General features: G+C 33.5%; 1 protein-coding gene across 2 annotated transcripts in view; it reads left to right on the top strand.

Annotated features, from left to right (window-relative positions):
• The window catches only part of DENND1B (DENN domain containing 1B), a 245,962-nt gene that overhangs the window by 108,190 nt on the left and 124,513 nt on the right, over positions 1-13,259 (top strand). For both annotated transcript variants that reach the window (XM_034666981.1, XM_034666980.1), the window contains exon 6: positions 2,661-2,730. In XM_034666981.1, the coding sequence (XP_034522872.1) occupies positions 2,661-2,730 (70 nt within the window). The remainder of the gene's footprint in view (positions 1-2,660; positions 2,731-13,259) is intronic.

The raw sequence follows: 13,259 nt of genomic DNA, 5'->3' as shown, positions 1-13,259 counted from the left end.
GCTGTCTAAGCACTAAAGAGTTGAATCATTAAATATGAAAGTTGAGAATACCAATGCTAACTTCTGATTTTCAGGTTTCCCAAAGGCTGTAGACTGGTTACTCTTCAGACCTTTGTACAATTTATTCTTAGATTTAACTGTTCTTCCATGGGATTAGATTTGTCTCCTATATCTTAGTGTTCCTCCTTTTTTTTCCACTCTCACATTTTGTCAAAGCCATCCTTTAGTAGCTTCCCCAAAACAGGACAGAAGTGGTAAATTTTTGAGTCCTAGCATGACTGAAAATGTTATTAATCTAGCCCCACACTTGATTGGTAGTTTCTCTGGGCAAGGAATTACAGGTTGCAATAGGATTTAACCTCTGCATTTTGAAAGCATAATCTTCTCACTTTCTGGGGTTGCTGTTGAGAGATTCAGTGGCATTTTGAACTTAATTCCTTTATATGTTACCTGTTTTGTGTCTTTGGAAATTCTTAGGTGTTTTTCTGTCCCCTATTCTGGAATTTCACTGTGATATTCATTTATTTTACAGTTCACCCAGTGGCACTCTCAATGTGGACACTCATATCTAAAGTTCTGGGAATTTTTCCAGTAACTTTTAGAAAGAAATTTTCATTCCTGTTTTCCCTCTTTTCTTTTTGGAACTACTACTGTTAGTCAGCTACATGATTGTTGAGATTGATGCTGTGATATTTTAATATTTATTCTCCTATTATCCATTGGTTTATCTCTTTATTCTATTTGCTAGGAGATATTCTTGATTTAGTTTCTAATCTCTTTATCAATTTTAATTTTTTCAACTTTTAAATTTTGAATGTCTAAAAGTTCTTTCTTGTCTAAAATTTTTTCACCTCTTTTTTTTCAGATTTCATTTTGTGTAGTACCATCCTGTTTTTTATTCAGCTCCTAAGAATATTAATGATAACTTTGTAGAGTTCTCATCTGTTGCTTGTATTGTCTGTGTTTACTTGGAGTTCCTTTTATGTTTGTATTCATGTATATATTTCCTCAAATATCTGGTGGTTGGACTCTTCAATTATATTTAAGATAGAGACACTAAACTGAATTAGAAACTTTTTATGTGCAGTGGTGGATTTCATTCTAAGAAAATAGGACCTCTGAGAGTTTTTGTTTTTGTTTTTTTTGTTTTTTTTCTTTGAGAGATTCTGAGATCAGTGTTTCAGGATCCTTGGGGGTTAGGGAGGGTGCAAATATACTGGCTACTGGTCATTTTCCCTTCTATTGGCACCTAGGTTTTGGTGTTCTGTCTTTTGCTAAGTCAGTTATCATTCTTTGTTTCCTTTTCATCTTTACAAAACCGTTCACCTATGTTGCTCTCTATTGCTTTTTTCTCCATTTCTCTTGTCCATGTTAATTTATACCCTTTTTATTCATTTACTGTCATTTTAGTGCCATTTCCAAAGGGCACAGAGATAAATGCGTGTCTTCAATATGCGAGATTTAACGAGAATTTGGTAGATTTTTAAAAATATCATAGGCATCTTTTATATCATTACTTAGTATTTGTAATTATTATTTTAAATAACTCTGTAACAGTTTTGCTGAATAAAGATACTGTACTTTACCGAACTGTTCTTCTGTTGTGACTTTAGGTTACTTTTGAATCAAAAAGCATCTTTCATAGCCATTAATAAATTAGACATTGTGTGAAAAAATGCAGATAGAATGTTGTTTTTCTAAGCTCCATTCATTGATTTTTAAATTTTAAATCTGTTGTATACATGTACTCTTGTTAGAATACAGTTATGTAGTAAAAGCATCACACTGTTTTCTCTTAGAAAATAAACTGTTGCAGTAATTCTTTGAAAAAAATGAGTATTTGTTGATAACTACACTGGTGTTTTTGTGGTTTACTATATTTCTATGTGAAAAGCATACATTTTAATAAACAATTAAACCTTTGGATAGATTTTAAATATACTAATATCTTAATTTGTTACTAAGGAGTACAGATTTTTTGTGTATAATTGGATTTTAGATGTAGTATTTTGCTTTCATAAAAACTATTTGTATCTAGTAAAATGAATCAAATGAATTTTCAGTTATATATATTTTTGATATCTTAAAGTTTTTTTATAATTTTTAAAATAGGCTGTTAATTATATTGTTTACTTTGAAATTTACCATCCTACTTGAACATCAGTTTCAAAATAATTGATTAATTAGGCACATAATTCTATTGTATTATATACTCACTTTAGTAATCATTAATAAAAAATGATCGTGTCCTTATTTTGAAATCTTTTTAAAATTAGTTTTTATTTTGTATTATATTTTATTACAGTGGTTAACTTTTATTCTATGAGTGATTTTGTACACTCATACCATGCATACCATGATATAGGATTAAATAATTTCACTGCAGACATAAAATAGAAGTGTGTAATGAATAACTTTTATAGTAGAATTTGGATCATTATTATGTTGTGAAAACTAGTAATAGATACTATGTAAAATTTCACTCTAACAGTAAGGAGAATATGGGTATAGTTGTTTTCTGCCATCCCTAATTAAGCTGTTTGAAATAATACAAATTTAATGTTTGTCATCTATTTTATTGATTCTAAATAATATATACATATACATTTTAAAGGTTTTTGTTTTGTTTTGTGTTTTGTTTTGTTTTTTGTTTTTTACAGTTACCTGCCATGGTTTGAAGTATATTACAAGCTTCTAAATACTCTGGCAGATTACTTGGCTAAGGAACTGGTAAGCTGTGTTTTTTCCCCAATTTTTTCTAATGTTGTAAACTACACATAACATAAAGTTTACCATCTTAACTGTCTTGAAGCGTACAATTCTATGTCATTAAGCACATTCACATTGTTCTGTGCAACCATCAGCATCATCATCTCTAGAACTTTTCTGTCTTCCCAAATTGAAACTCTGTGCCCCACTGAACAACTTTCTTTCTCCTCCTCTGAGTCCCTGGCAGTAATCATTCTATTTTCTGCCTGTGTGAATTTGACTGTGTACCGCATGTAAGTAGAATCATATAATACTTGTTCTGTGACTGGCTTACTTCCCTTAGCATGTTTTCAGGGTTCATCCATGTTGTAGCATGTGTCAGAATTTCTTTCTTTTTTAAGGTTGAATAAAATTTCATTATATGTACACACCACATTTTGTTGTGGTTTTCATCTATTGATGAACAGTTGGGCTGCTTCTACCTTTTAGCTGCTATGGACAGTGCTGTTAGGAACCTGGGTGTACAAATATCTGTTTGAGTTGCTGTATTCAGTTCTTTTGAGTATATACCCAGAAGTGGAATTGCTGAATAACATGGTAATTCTATGTTTAATTTTTTGAAGGACTGCCATAATATTTTTCACTTGGTGTCACCATTTTACATTTCCAGCAGCAGTGCACAGGGTTCCAGTTTCCCTACCTCCTCCCCAACACCTGCTATTTTCTGTTTCGTTTTTGTTTTGTTGAAGTATTATTTACATACAGTATATTAATTTCAGGTGTACAGCATAATGATTTGACATTTGTGTACATTGTGAAATATTATTATAGTAACTCTAGTTAACATCTGTCATTACCAGCTATACAAAGTTACAGATTTTGTGTGTGTGTGTGTGTGTGTGATGGGAACTTTTAAGATTTACTTTCTTAGTATCTTTCAAATTTGCAATACAATATTATTGACTGCAGTCATCATGCTGTACATTATATGCCCTTGACTTATTTATGTTGTAAGTGGAAGCTTGTACCTCTTGATCCCTTCACTCATTTCACCCATCCCCCCACCTTTTCCCTTCCAACAACCATTAATCTAATCTGTTCTCTATATCTGAGTTTTGTTTTGTTTTGTTTCATCTGTTTGCTTTGTTTTTTAGATTCCACATGTAAGTCAAATCATATGTTGTGTGTCTTGCTCTGACTTATTTCACTTCGCATAAGTGCCCTCAGTGTCCATTTATGTTGTCACAGATGGAGAGATTTTGTTCTTTTTTATGGCTGAGTAGCATTCCGTGTGTGTGTGTGTGTGTGCGCGCGCGCACACCACCTCTTTATCCATTCATCCATTAAAGGACACTTAGGTTGTTTCCATAACTTGGCTATTGTAAATCGTGCCACAGTGGACATAGGGGTGCATATATCTTTTCAAATTAGTGTTCTTTTGTTCTTCAGATAAATAACCAAAGATGGATCACATGGCAGTTCTAGTTTTGATTTTTTGAGGAAACTCCAAACTGTTTTCCATAGTGGCTGCACCAGTTTATATTTCTAGCAATAGTGCACAAGGGTACACATCCTTTTCTCCACATCCTTGTCTAGACTTGTTATATCTTGTCCTTTTTGCAATAACCATTATGACAGTTATGAGGTTGGTAACTCATTGTGCTTTTGATTTGCATTTCCCTAATGATTAGTGATGTTGAGCATCTTTTCATGTGCCTTTTGGCAATCTGTATGTGGTCTTTGGAAAGATCTCTATTCAGATCTTCAGCCCATTTTTAAATCATTGTTAATTTTTTTTGTTATTGAGTTGTATGAGTTCTTTATGTATTTTGGATATTAAACCCTTGTTGGATACATGATTTGCAAATATTTTCTATTTAGTATATTACCTTTTAATTTTGTTGATGGTTTTTTTCACTGTACTTTTTAGTTTGATGTAGTCTCATTCTCTTTCTTTCTTTCTTTCTTTCTTTCTTTCTTTCTTTTTCTTTGCTTTTGGTGCCATTGACTCTGAAGTCAGATCCAAAAATTATCTCCAAGACCAATGTCAAGGAGCTTACTGCATATGTTTTGTTTTGTTTTTTTTTAGGAGTTTTATAGTTTCTGCTTTAGCTGATTTTGAGTTAATTTTTGTGTGTGGTGTAAGATAGTGATCTAGTTTCATTCTTTTTCATATGACTGTCTAGTTTTCCCAGCACCGTGTATTAAAGAGAATGTCCTTTATCCATATTCTTGCCTCCTTTGTCATAAATTAATTGACCATGTATGTGTGGGCTTTCTGTTCCGGATTTTTGTGTCTATTTTTGTGCCAGTAGCATACTGTTTTGATTACTATATCTTGGTAATATAGTTTGAAATCAGGACCATGATGCCTTTAGCTTTGTTGTTCTTTCTCAAGATTCCTTTTACTGTGTGGGATCTTTTGTGTTCCATACAAATTTTAGAATTATTTGTTCTAATTCTGTGAAAAATGACATTAGAACATTGAATCTGTATTATATTGAATCTGTAGATAAAATGGGTAAAATGGATATTTCAATGTGGTCTTTTAATCCACAAGACCGGATTATCTTTCCATTTATAGTGTCTTCAGTTTCTTTCATCAGTGTCTTATAGTTTTTAATGTATAGGTCTTTATCTCCTTGGTTAAATTTTTTCCTAGGTATTTTATTCTTTTGATGCAATTATAAATGGGATTGGTTTCTTGATTTCTCTTTCTGATAGTTCACTGTTAGTATGGAAACACAACAGATTTTTGTATTTTGAGTTTGTATCCTGCAACTTTGCTGAATTTATCAGTTCTAACAAGTTTTTTTTAGTGGCATCTTTAGGGTTTCCTCTCTCTATAGAAAATCATGTCATCAACAAATAGTGATAGTTTACTTCTTCCTTTCCAACTTGGATGTCTCTTATTTCTTTTTCCTGCCTACTTGTTCTGGCTTGGACTTTCAGTACTATTTTGAATGAAAGTGGTGAGAGTGGGCATACTTGTCTTAGTCCTGATCTTAGAAGAAAAGCTTTCAGCTTTGTACTGTTGAGTATGATATTAGCTGTGGACTTGTCATATATGGCCTTCATTATATTGAGGTACATTTTGTCTGTACCCACTTTGTTGAGGGTTTTTACCATAAATTGATGCCAAATTTTTCAAATGCTTTTTCTGCATCTATTGAAATGATCATATAATTTTTATCTTTCATTTTGTCAATGTGGTATATCACATTGATTGATTTGCAGATGTTAAACCATCCTTGCATCCCTAGAATAAATCCCACTTAATTATGGTGAATCATTCTCTTAATGTACTGTTGAATTTGATTTGCTTATACTTTGTTGAGGATTTTTACATCTCTGTTTCAGGGATATTGGCTTGTAATTTTCTTTTTTGTGTTGTTTTTGCTTGGTTTTGGTATCAGGATTATGTTGACCTCATAAAATGAGTTTGGGAGCATTCCCTCCTTTTCAGATATTTGGAGAGTTCAAGGAGGATTGATATTAAATCCTCTGAATATTTGGTAGAATTCACATGAGCAACCATCTGGTCTTGGACTTTTGTTTCTTCGGAGTTTTTTGATTACTGATTCAGTCTCCTTACTAGTAATCAGTCTATTTAGATTTTCTATTTCTTCATGATTCGGTTAGAAAATTGTAAATTTATAGGAATGTATCCATTTCTTCTAAGTTGTTGAATTGGTTGGCATAAAATTGTTTTTAGTAATGTGTTATGATCATTTGTGTATTCTTTTGGTGTGGGTTGTATCTTCTTTTATTTTCGATTTTTTTTTTATTTCAGAACTCTTTCTTTTTCCTTGTAAGTCTAGCTAAAGGTTTGTCAATTTTGTTTCTATTTTTAAAGAACCAACTCTTAGTTTCACTGATCTTTTCTATTGCCTTTTTAGCCCCAATTTCATTTATATGTGTTCTGATGTTTATTATTTCCTCCCTTCTACTAAATTGGGACTTCATTTTTTTTCTTTTTTTAGGTTTTTTTAAGGTGAAAAGTTAGTGTATGTGGTATTTTTCATGTTTCATGTGGTAGGTTTATATCACTATAAACTTTAGACCTATTTTGCTACATCCTATAGATTTTAGTGTGTTGTATTTTCATTTGTCTCAAGGTTTTTTCTTTTTCTTTTTTTTAATTTCTTCATTGAGCCACTGGTCGTTCAGTAGTATGTTGTTTAATCTCCATATATTTGTGATTTTTCTGGTTTTCTTCTTGTAATTGACATCTCGTTTCACACCATTTTGGTTGGAAAAGATGTTTGATGTGATTTCCATTTTCTTGAATATATTGAGACTTGTTTTGTAGCCTAACATATGAAATATCCTGGAGATTGTTTCATGTACACTTGAAAAGAATGTGTATTCTGCTGTTTGGGGGTGGAATGTTCTTTATATATATATAGCCCATCTGATCTAATGTGTCTCTTAAGGTCAGTGTTTCTTACTGATTTCCTCTTTAGATAATCTGTTCTTTGATGTCACTGGGTTATTAATGTCTCCTGCTATTATTGTATTGCTGTCAATTTCTCCCTTTACAAATGTTATATCTTCTTGTTGGATTGACCCCTTTGTCATTATGTAATGCCCAACCTTGTCTTTTATTACATTCTTTGTTTCAGAGCCTATTTTGTCTGCTATAAGAATAGCTACCACACTTTCTTTTGGTTTCCTTTTTCATGAAATATCTTTTTCCATTTCTTCACTTCCAGTCTGTGTGTGTTCTTGCATATGATATGAGTCTCTTGTAGGCAGCATATAGATGGGCCTAGTTCTTTTTTCTTTTTTTTTCAATTATTTAGCCACTTTGTATTTCTTGATTGGAGAATTTAGTTCATTTACATTTAAAGTAATTATATATACTTAATGTAATTGTTGTCATTTTGTTTAATTGTTTTCTGGCTATTTTGTAGTTCCTCTCTGTTTTGGTCTTCTCTTGCTTTCTTCCTTATTGGTTTGATGGGTTTATATTGCTGTATATTTCGATTCCTTTCTCATATTCTTTTGTGAATCTATTCTGGTTACGATGAGGCTTACATATAACAGCTTATATGTGTAATAGTGTATTTTAAGTTGATAGCAACTTAAGTTTGAATGCATTTTAAAACTAAATTTTTACCTGCCTCCCATAAAAACATGTTTTATTTTTTATTTTTATTTTTATTTTTTTAGTGAGAGAGAGAATGCATGTGGGGAGGGGCAGAGAGAAAGAGAGAATCATAAGCAGGGTCCACACTCAGTGCACATGGAGCCTGATGCAGGGCTTGATCTCATGATCCTGAGATTATGACCTGAGCCAAAATCAAGAGTCAGACACTTAACCAACTGAGCCACCCTGGTGCCCCCATGTTTTATGCTTTTGATGTCAATTTTAAATCTTTTTATTTTGTATATCCCTTAACTAATTATTGTAGTTATAGTTATTTTTACTACTGTTGCATTTTAACCTTCAAACTAGCTTTATAAGTGTTTAATCTACTACCTTTACAGTTTATTTACCAATGAGATTCTCATACATTTTCTTAATAATTATTACCCTTTCTTTTCAGCATAGAGAAATCTCTTTAACATTTCTTGTAGGACCAGGTTAGTGGTGTTGAGTTCCTTTAGCTTTTGTTTGTCTGGAAAGCTCTTTATCCCTACTTCAAATTTGAGTGGTAACCTTGCTAGGTAAAGTATTCTTGGTTGGAGGTTTGTTTGTTTTTCCCCAGCACTTTGAATGTGTCATGCCATTTTCCTCTGGCCTACAAAGTTTTTGCTGAGAAATCTGCTGATAGACAATTTGTAACAAATTGTTTTTCTGTTGCTGCTTTTCAGACTTTCCAAATTTTGTTATTTTATTATATTTCTTGGTATGTGTCTCTTTAGGTTCATCTTGTTTGGAAGTCTCTGGGCTTCCTGGGTCTGGATACCTGTTTTCTTTCCCAGGTTAGGGACGTTTTCAGCTCTTATTTTTTCAAATAAGTTTCAAATAAGTTTTCTGTCCTTTTTAATATGGATGTTATTCTGCCTGATATTGTCCACAGGTCCTTTAAGTTATCTTTACTTTTTAAAATTATTTTTTTCTTTTTGCTGATTTGTTTGGGGGAGTTCCACTGCCCTGGGTCCAGATCACTGATTCTAGTCTGCTGTTGAACCCCTCTAGTGTATTTTTCAGTTTAGTTATTGTTCTATGACTTATATTTGGTACTTTCTTATATTTTCTATCTTTTTGAAGTTACTCATCTCCACTTCTTGTAGGTTATTTTTTTCCTGGAGCTTTATCTTGTTCTTTCATTTGGAATATATTCTTGTTTCCTCATTTTGGTTGGCTTTCTATCCTATACATTAGGTAAAACAGCTCTCTCTCTCATTCTTGAAAGAATGACCTTGTGTGGATGAACCTTATCATACAACCCTGCTCTACCTCTTGGTTGTCTCTTAAACCTTTGTAATTGTCTAAGTAGCCTGATGTATTATTGATACCTAGCTGTTGAGATAGTGCCACATTCTCTGAATGTTCCAGAGGGAGGGATCTATCAGCCCCTAGTTTCAGGCTGGTTGGAAGCTAGACCCTCAGGCAGCAGCTTTAAAGGTATGTAAATAAATAGTTTTGCAGGACAGCAATTAGAAAGAGTGATGGTCTTCAGACCAGTCAATTTGGAGATGTACCTTTGATGATGGTGGCAAAAAGTGTGGCTCCATACAAGTGTATGAACTCCTTTCAGGGAGGTACCAGCAAACTGCAGCAAGGCTGAGGGAGAGTGCAAAGATGATATCCCCTGGACTGTGTTCACTGATAGTACGTTGATAGCTTCTAGATGTGTGGTAATCCTAAAGTGTGCCTCTCAGTAGAAGCTCCAGGGTAAATAAATAGGAAATTTGTAGTAGCCTGCCAATAACTTTCTCTTCTATTATTTTAGACCTGTGGGGCCCAGAAACATAACTCCCCCTGGCCATGAGAGCCAGGTGTTCAAGGGGCATTCCCTGTGTAGGCTGTGAATTCCCGCTGGTTCTGGTGGGGCTGCAGGGATGGTACAGGGCCAGGATGTGCCCACGAGCACTAGAAAGGTAGAGGGAGAAAGCAAAAATGACACCCACCAGCACCTCTATCCTGGAGACAGTTTGAATAAGCTCCTCCTCCTCTGACAGATGCTTTAAGATTAGCAAATGAATCTCCTTCATGTAGGTCCAGGTGCTCTTCATACTGCTGCTTTTGTGCTTGGTCCTGAGGCAAGTGAGTCTGTGCACAAGTTCTTTAAGAGTAGAGGCTCTGTTCCCTACAGCTCTTTGTTCTCCTAGATGTAAGCCCTATTGGTTTTCAAAGCCAGACATTTGGGGAGCTCATCTCTGTGGTGTAGGTCAGAAGGGTTGAAGCGCCTGATGTGTGTAACAAATCCCTTACTTATCAGGGAGAAACTGCTTAAGATCCCTCCTGATTGTGGGTCACCACATGGTGGATGGGGTTTTGGATGAGACCATTCTACATTTCTCTTCTACATTTCTCAATATGTTTCTTTTATTCTTTGTTGTGCAGGAGCTATTCAGCTAGTTTTCAGGTATTTTTCTGAGGGAATTATTTCGTATGTAGCTGTAGATTTGCTGGCTGAGGGAATTATTTCGTATGTAGCTGTAGATTTGCTGTGTCCATAGGAGGAGGTGAATTCAGGGCTTATGCTGCCCTTTTGAAATGCGTCCTTGTTTTGTTTTTATAATAGCCATTCTATGGGTTCAGTGAAGTGGTATATGATTGTGGTTTTGATTTGCATTTCTTTAATGATTCGTGATGTAGAGTATTTTCATGTGCTTATTGGTCATTTGATTTTCTTTGGAAAAATATCTGTTCAAGTTCTTTGCCCATTTTTAAGCATGTTTTGTTGTTGAGTAGCAGGAATACTTTATATATTCAGATATTAATCTCTTATTAGATAAATGATTTGTAAATATTTTCTTCCATTCCTTTTTACTTTGTTGATTGTATCCTTTGATCCACAAAAGTTTTTAATTTTCATGAAGTTTAGTTATGTATTTTTTCTTTGGTTGCTTTCAGTGTCATGTCAAGAAATTACAAATTCAATGTCATGATGCTTTTCCCATATGTTTTCTTCTAAGAATTTTAGTTTTAGCTCTTACATTTAGGTCTTTATCTTTTTTTTTTTTAAGATTTTATTTATTTATTTATTTATTTATTTATTTATTTGAGATAGAGCGAGAGTGAGAGAGAGAGAGAGCACAAGCAGGGGGAGCAGCAGGCAGAGACAGAAGCAGGCTCTCCACTGAGCTAGGAGTCTGACACGGGGCTCAATCCCAGGACTCCGGGATCATGACCTGAGCTGAAGGCAGATGCTTAACTAACTGAGCCACTCAGGCACCCCGTATCTTTTTTTTTTTCCTTAAAAATAAAAATGAAAATGCTGAAGTGTGCTTTTGAATTAATCAACTTCTCTAGGAAGATATTTGTAAAATTTTCCCCTTAATCATTGTTTGATGTTTTTTACAAAAACTAATTTACTAAGATATGAACTGTGCTATTTGATGAAATTTAACTCAAATAAAAATTTTTAACAAAATTTTAATGATCCCCTTTTATTGTTTTCTAATTTTTAAATTCAGGGTATATTTTCTATCTTTTTGTTATCTTTTTAAATTCTCATTTGAGGTGCACCTAGGTGGCTCAGTTGGTTAAGTGTCAACTCATGGTTTCAGCTCAGGTCATGATCTCTGGGTCATGAGATTGAGCCCCATGTTGGACTCCATTCTCAGTGAGGAGTGTGCTTGAGAGTTTTTCCCTTCCTCCTTCACCCTCCCCTTTGCTCCTCCCCCTGCTTGCACATGTTCTCTCTAAAATAAATAAATAAATAATAAATAAATAAATAAATTCTTAAAAAAATTTCTCATTTGATACTCTATTACTCTTGAGATTGTATTTTTCTGGATTGGCCTGACATTGTTTTTCTTTTGCTTCTAGCTATATACTAAGTCTTTCTGTGATCTTTTTCTCCTATCTATACCTAAAACTTTTATATTCTTATTTTATAGTCTTAATTTTCTCTTCTGTCTATACATTTATGGGCATTTCATACATACTCATAGCTATAAGTACTACTATATTTTGATCTATAAGGATGTTCTTTTTGAAACCTGATTATATCATTCCACTGCTTACCGTCTTCTCATAGCTTCCTTTTTTCTCTTAGAATAAAATCTAAACTTGGGTGCAGCCTGACATATAAGAAGCTCCATGATCTGTTTTCTGGTATTCTTCCTGGCTGATCTGCTCCTTCTTTCCTACACATAATGTACTATCCAATTATTTTGAACCACTCAGATTTTCCAGAAGATAACCCTACATAGTTGTCTTTCAAGATTATGTCAGCACTCATGATTACTGATAGAACACTCATCTTTTGAGATTTCGAAGTAAATATCATTAAAAAACAAAACAAAACCTGAATTTAGCACAAATACTACTCCGGATACTTTTTGTTAAATAGAAGTTAAGTGTATTATTATTGAATTAAGATACTCCTTTTACACTTCTGGTAAGCAATCTCCTAATTTGGCAATCAAATGTTATCATTATAGGGGCGCCTGGGTGGCACAGCGGTTAAGCGTCTGCCTTCGGCTTAGGGCATGATCCTGGCGTTATGGGATCGAGCCCCACATCAGGCTCCTCTGCTATGAGCCTGCTTCTTCCTCTCCCACTCCCCCTGCTTGTGTTCCCTCTCTCGCTGGCTGTCTCTATCTCTGTCAAATAAATAAATAAAATCTTAAAAAAAAATGTTATCATTATAATAGCAAGGTTTTGGTATTTGTCAAAAGTTCAGGTGTTTTTGTGCATGTGTTGTAAATATTTCCCCCTCTACATTTGACGTACTTAATTCTGTGAAATATTCATTAGAAAGTCATTTTACACTTGAACAATTTTATGTTGAAGCTATACAGTCATTATCCTAGGAAAATAACTGGAAATAAAAATATTTAATTATAGCAATGGAAACTTAAAACCAGAATTCTACTTTGCGATTATTTCTTGTTCTTTGTTTTTGTGAATATACATGTGGAATCAGCATTAATTCTATTAGTCATCCAAATTTTGAGTACTTTACTTTTAGAAACTCTTACTGTTAAATTAATGCTTATGTATCTATAATATGTCATTCTCTCTGAGACCATCAGTAATACTGGAATATATAAAAGAAAATACTGTGAGCAAATCCTTATAACTTTAGTTTTCTGAAAAGAGGGAATAAGAGAGACTACATTTATGTTCCTGATTAGAGGAAAATATATTGTAGGTTCACAGTATTAATTAAATAACCAGAAGTAAATCTGTAATTGTAATATTTTTCTTTTTATTTTTAATCCAGTGCCACAGGGTATATAGATTAATATTTAGATTTTATAATGGAAGTTATCCTTACCTGATCAACATCAGGCAAGTATAAAGAAATTTTAAAAGCTAGACTTAAAAAACCGCACGTAGCCATAGGAATTTTGTATAGGCAGGGCATTAACATCATGCAGAATATTCCGTGGATATAGTTTATTGCCTAAATGGTCAAGAG

Source organism: Ailuropoda melanoleuca, chromosome 8, assembly GCF_002007445.2.
Source record: "Ailuropoda melanoleuca isolate Jingjing chromosome 8, ASM200744v2, whole genome shotgun sequence".
NCBI lineage: Eukaryota > Metazoa > Chordata > Mammalia > Carnivora > Ursidae > Ailuropoda > Ailuropoda melanoleuca.
Note: the sequence above shows the minus strand (reverse complement) of the source record. Positions and strands in the feature narration are given on the sequence as shown.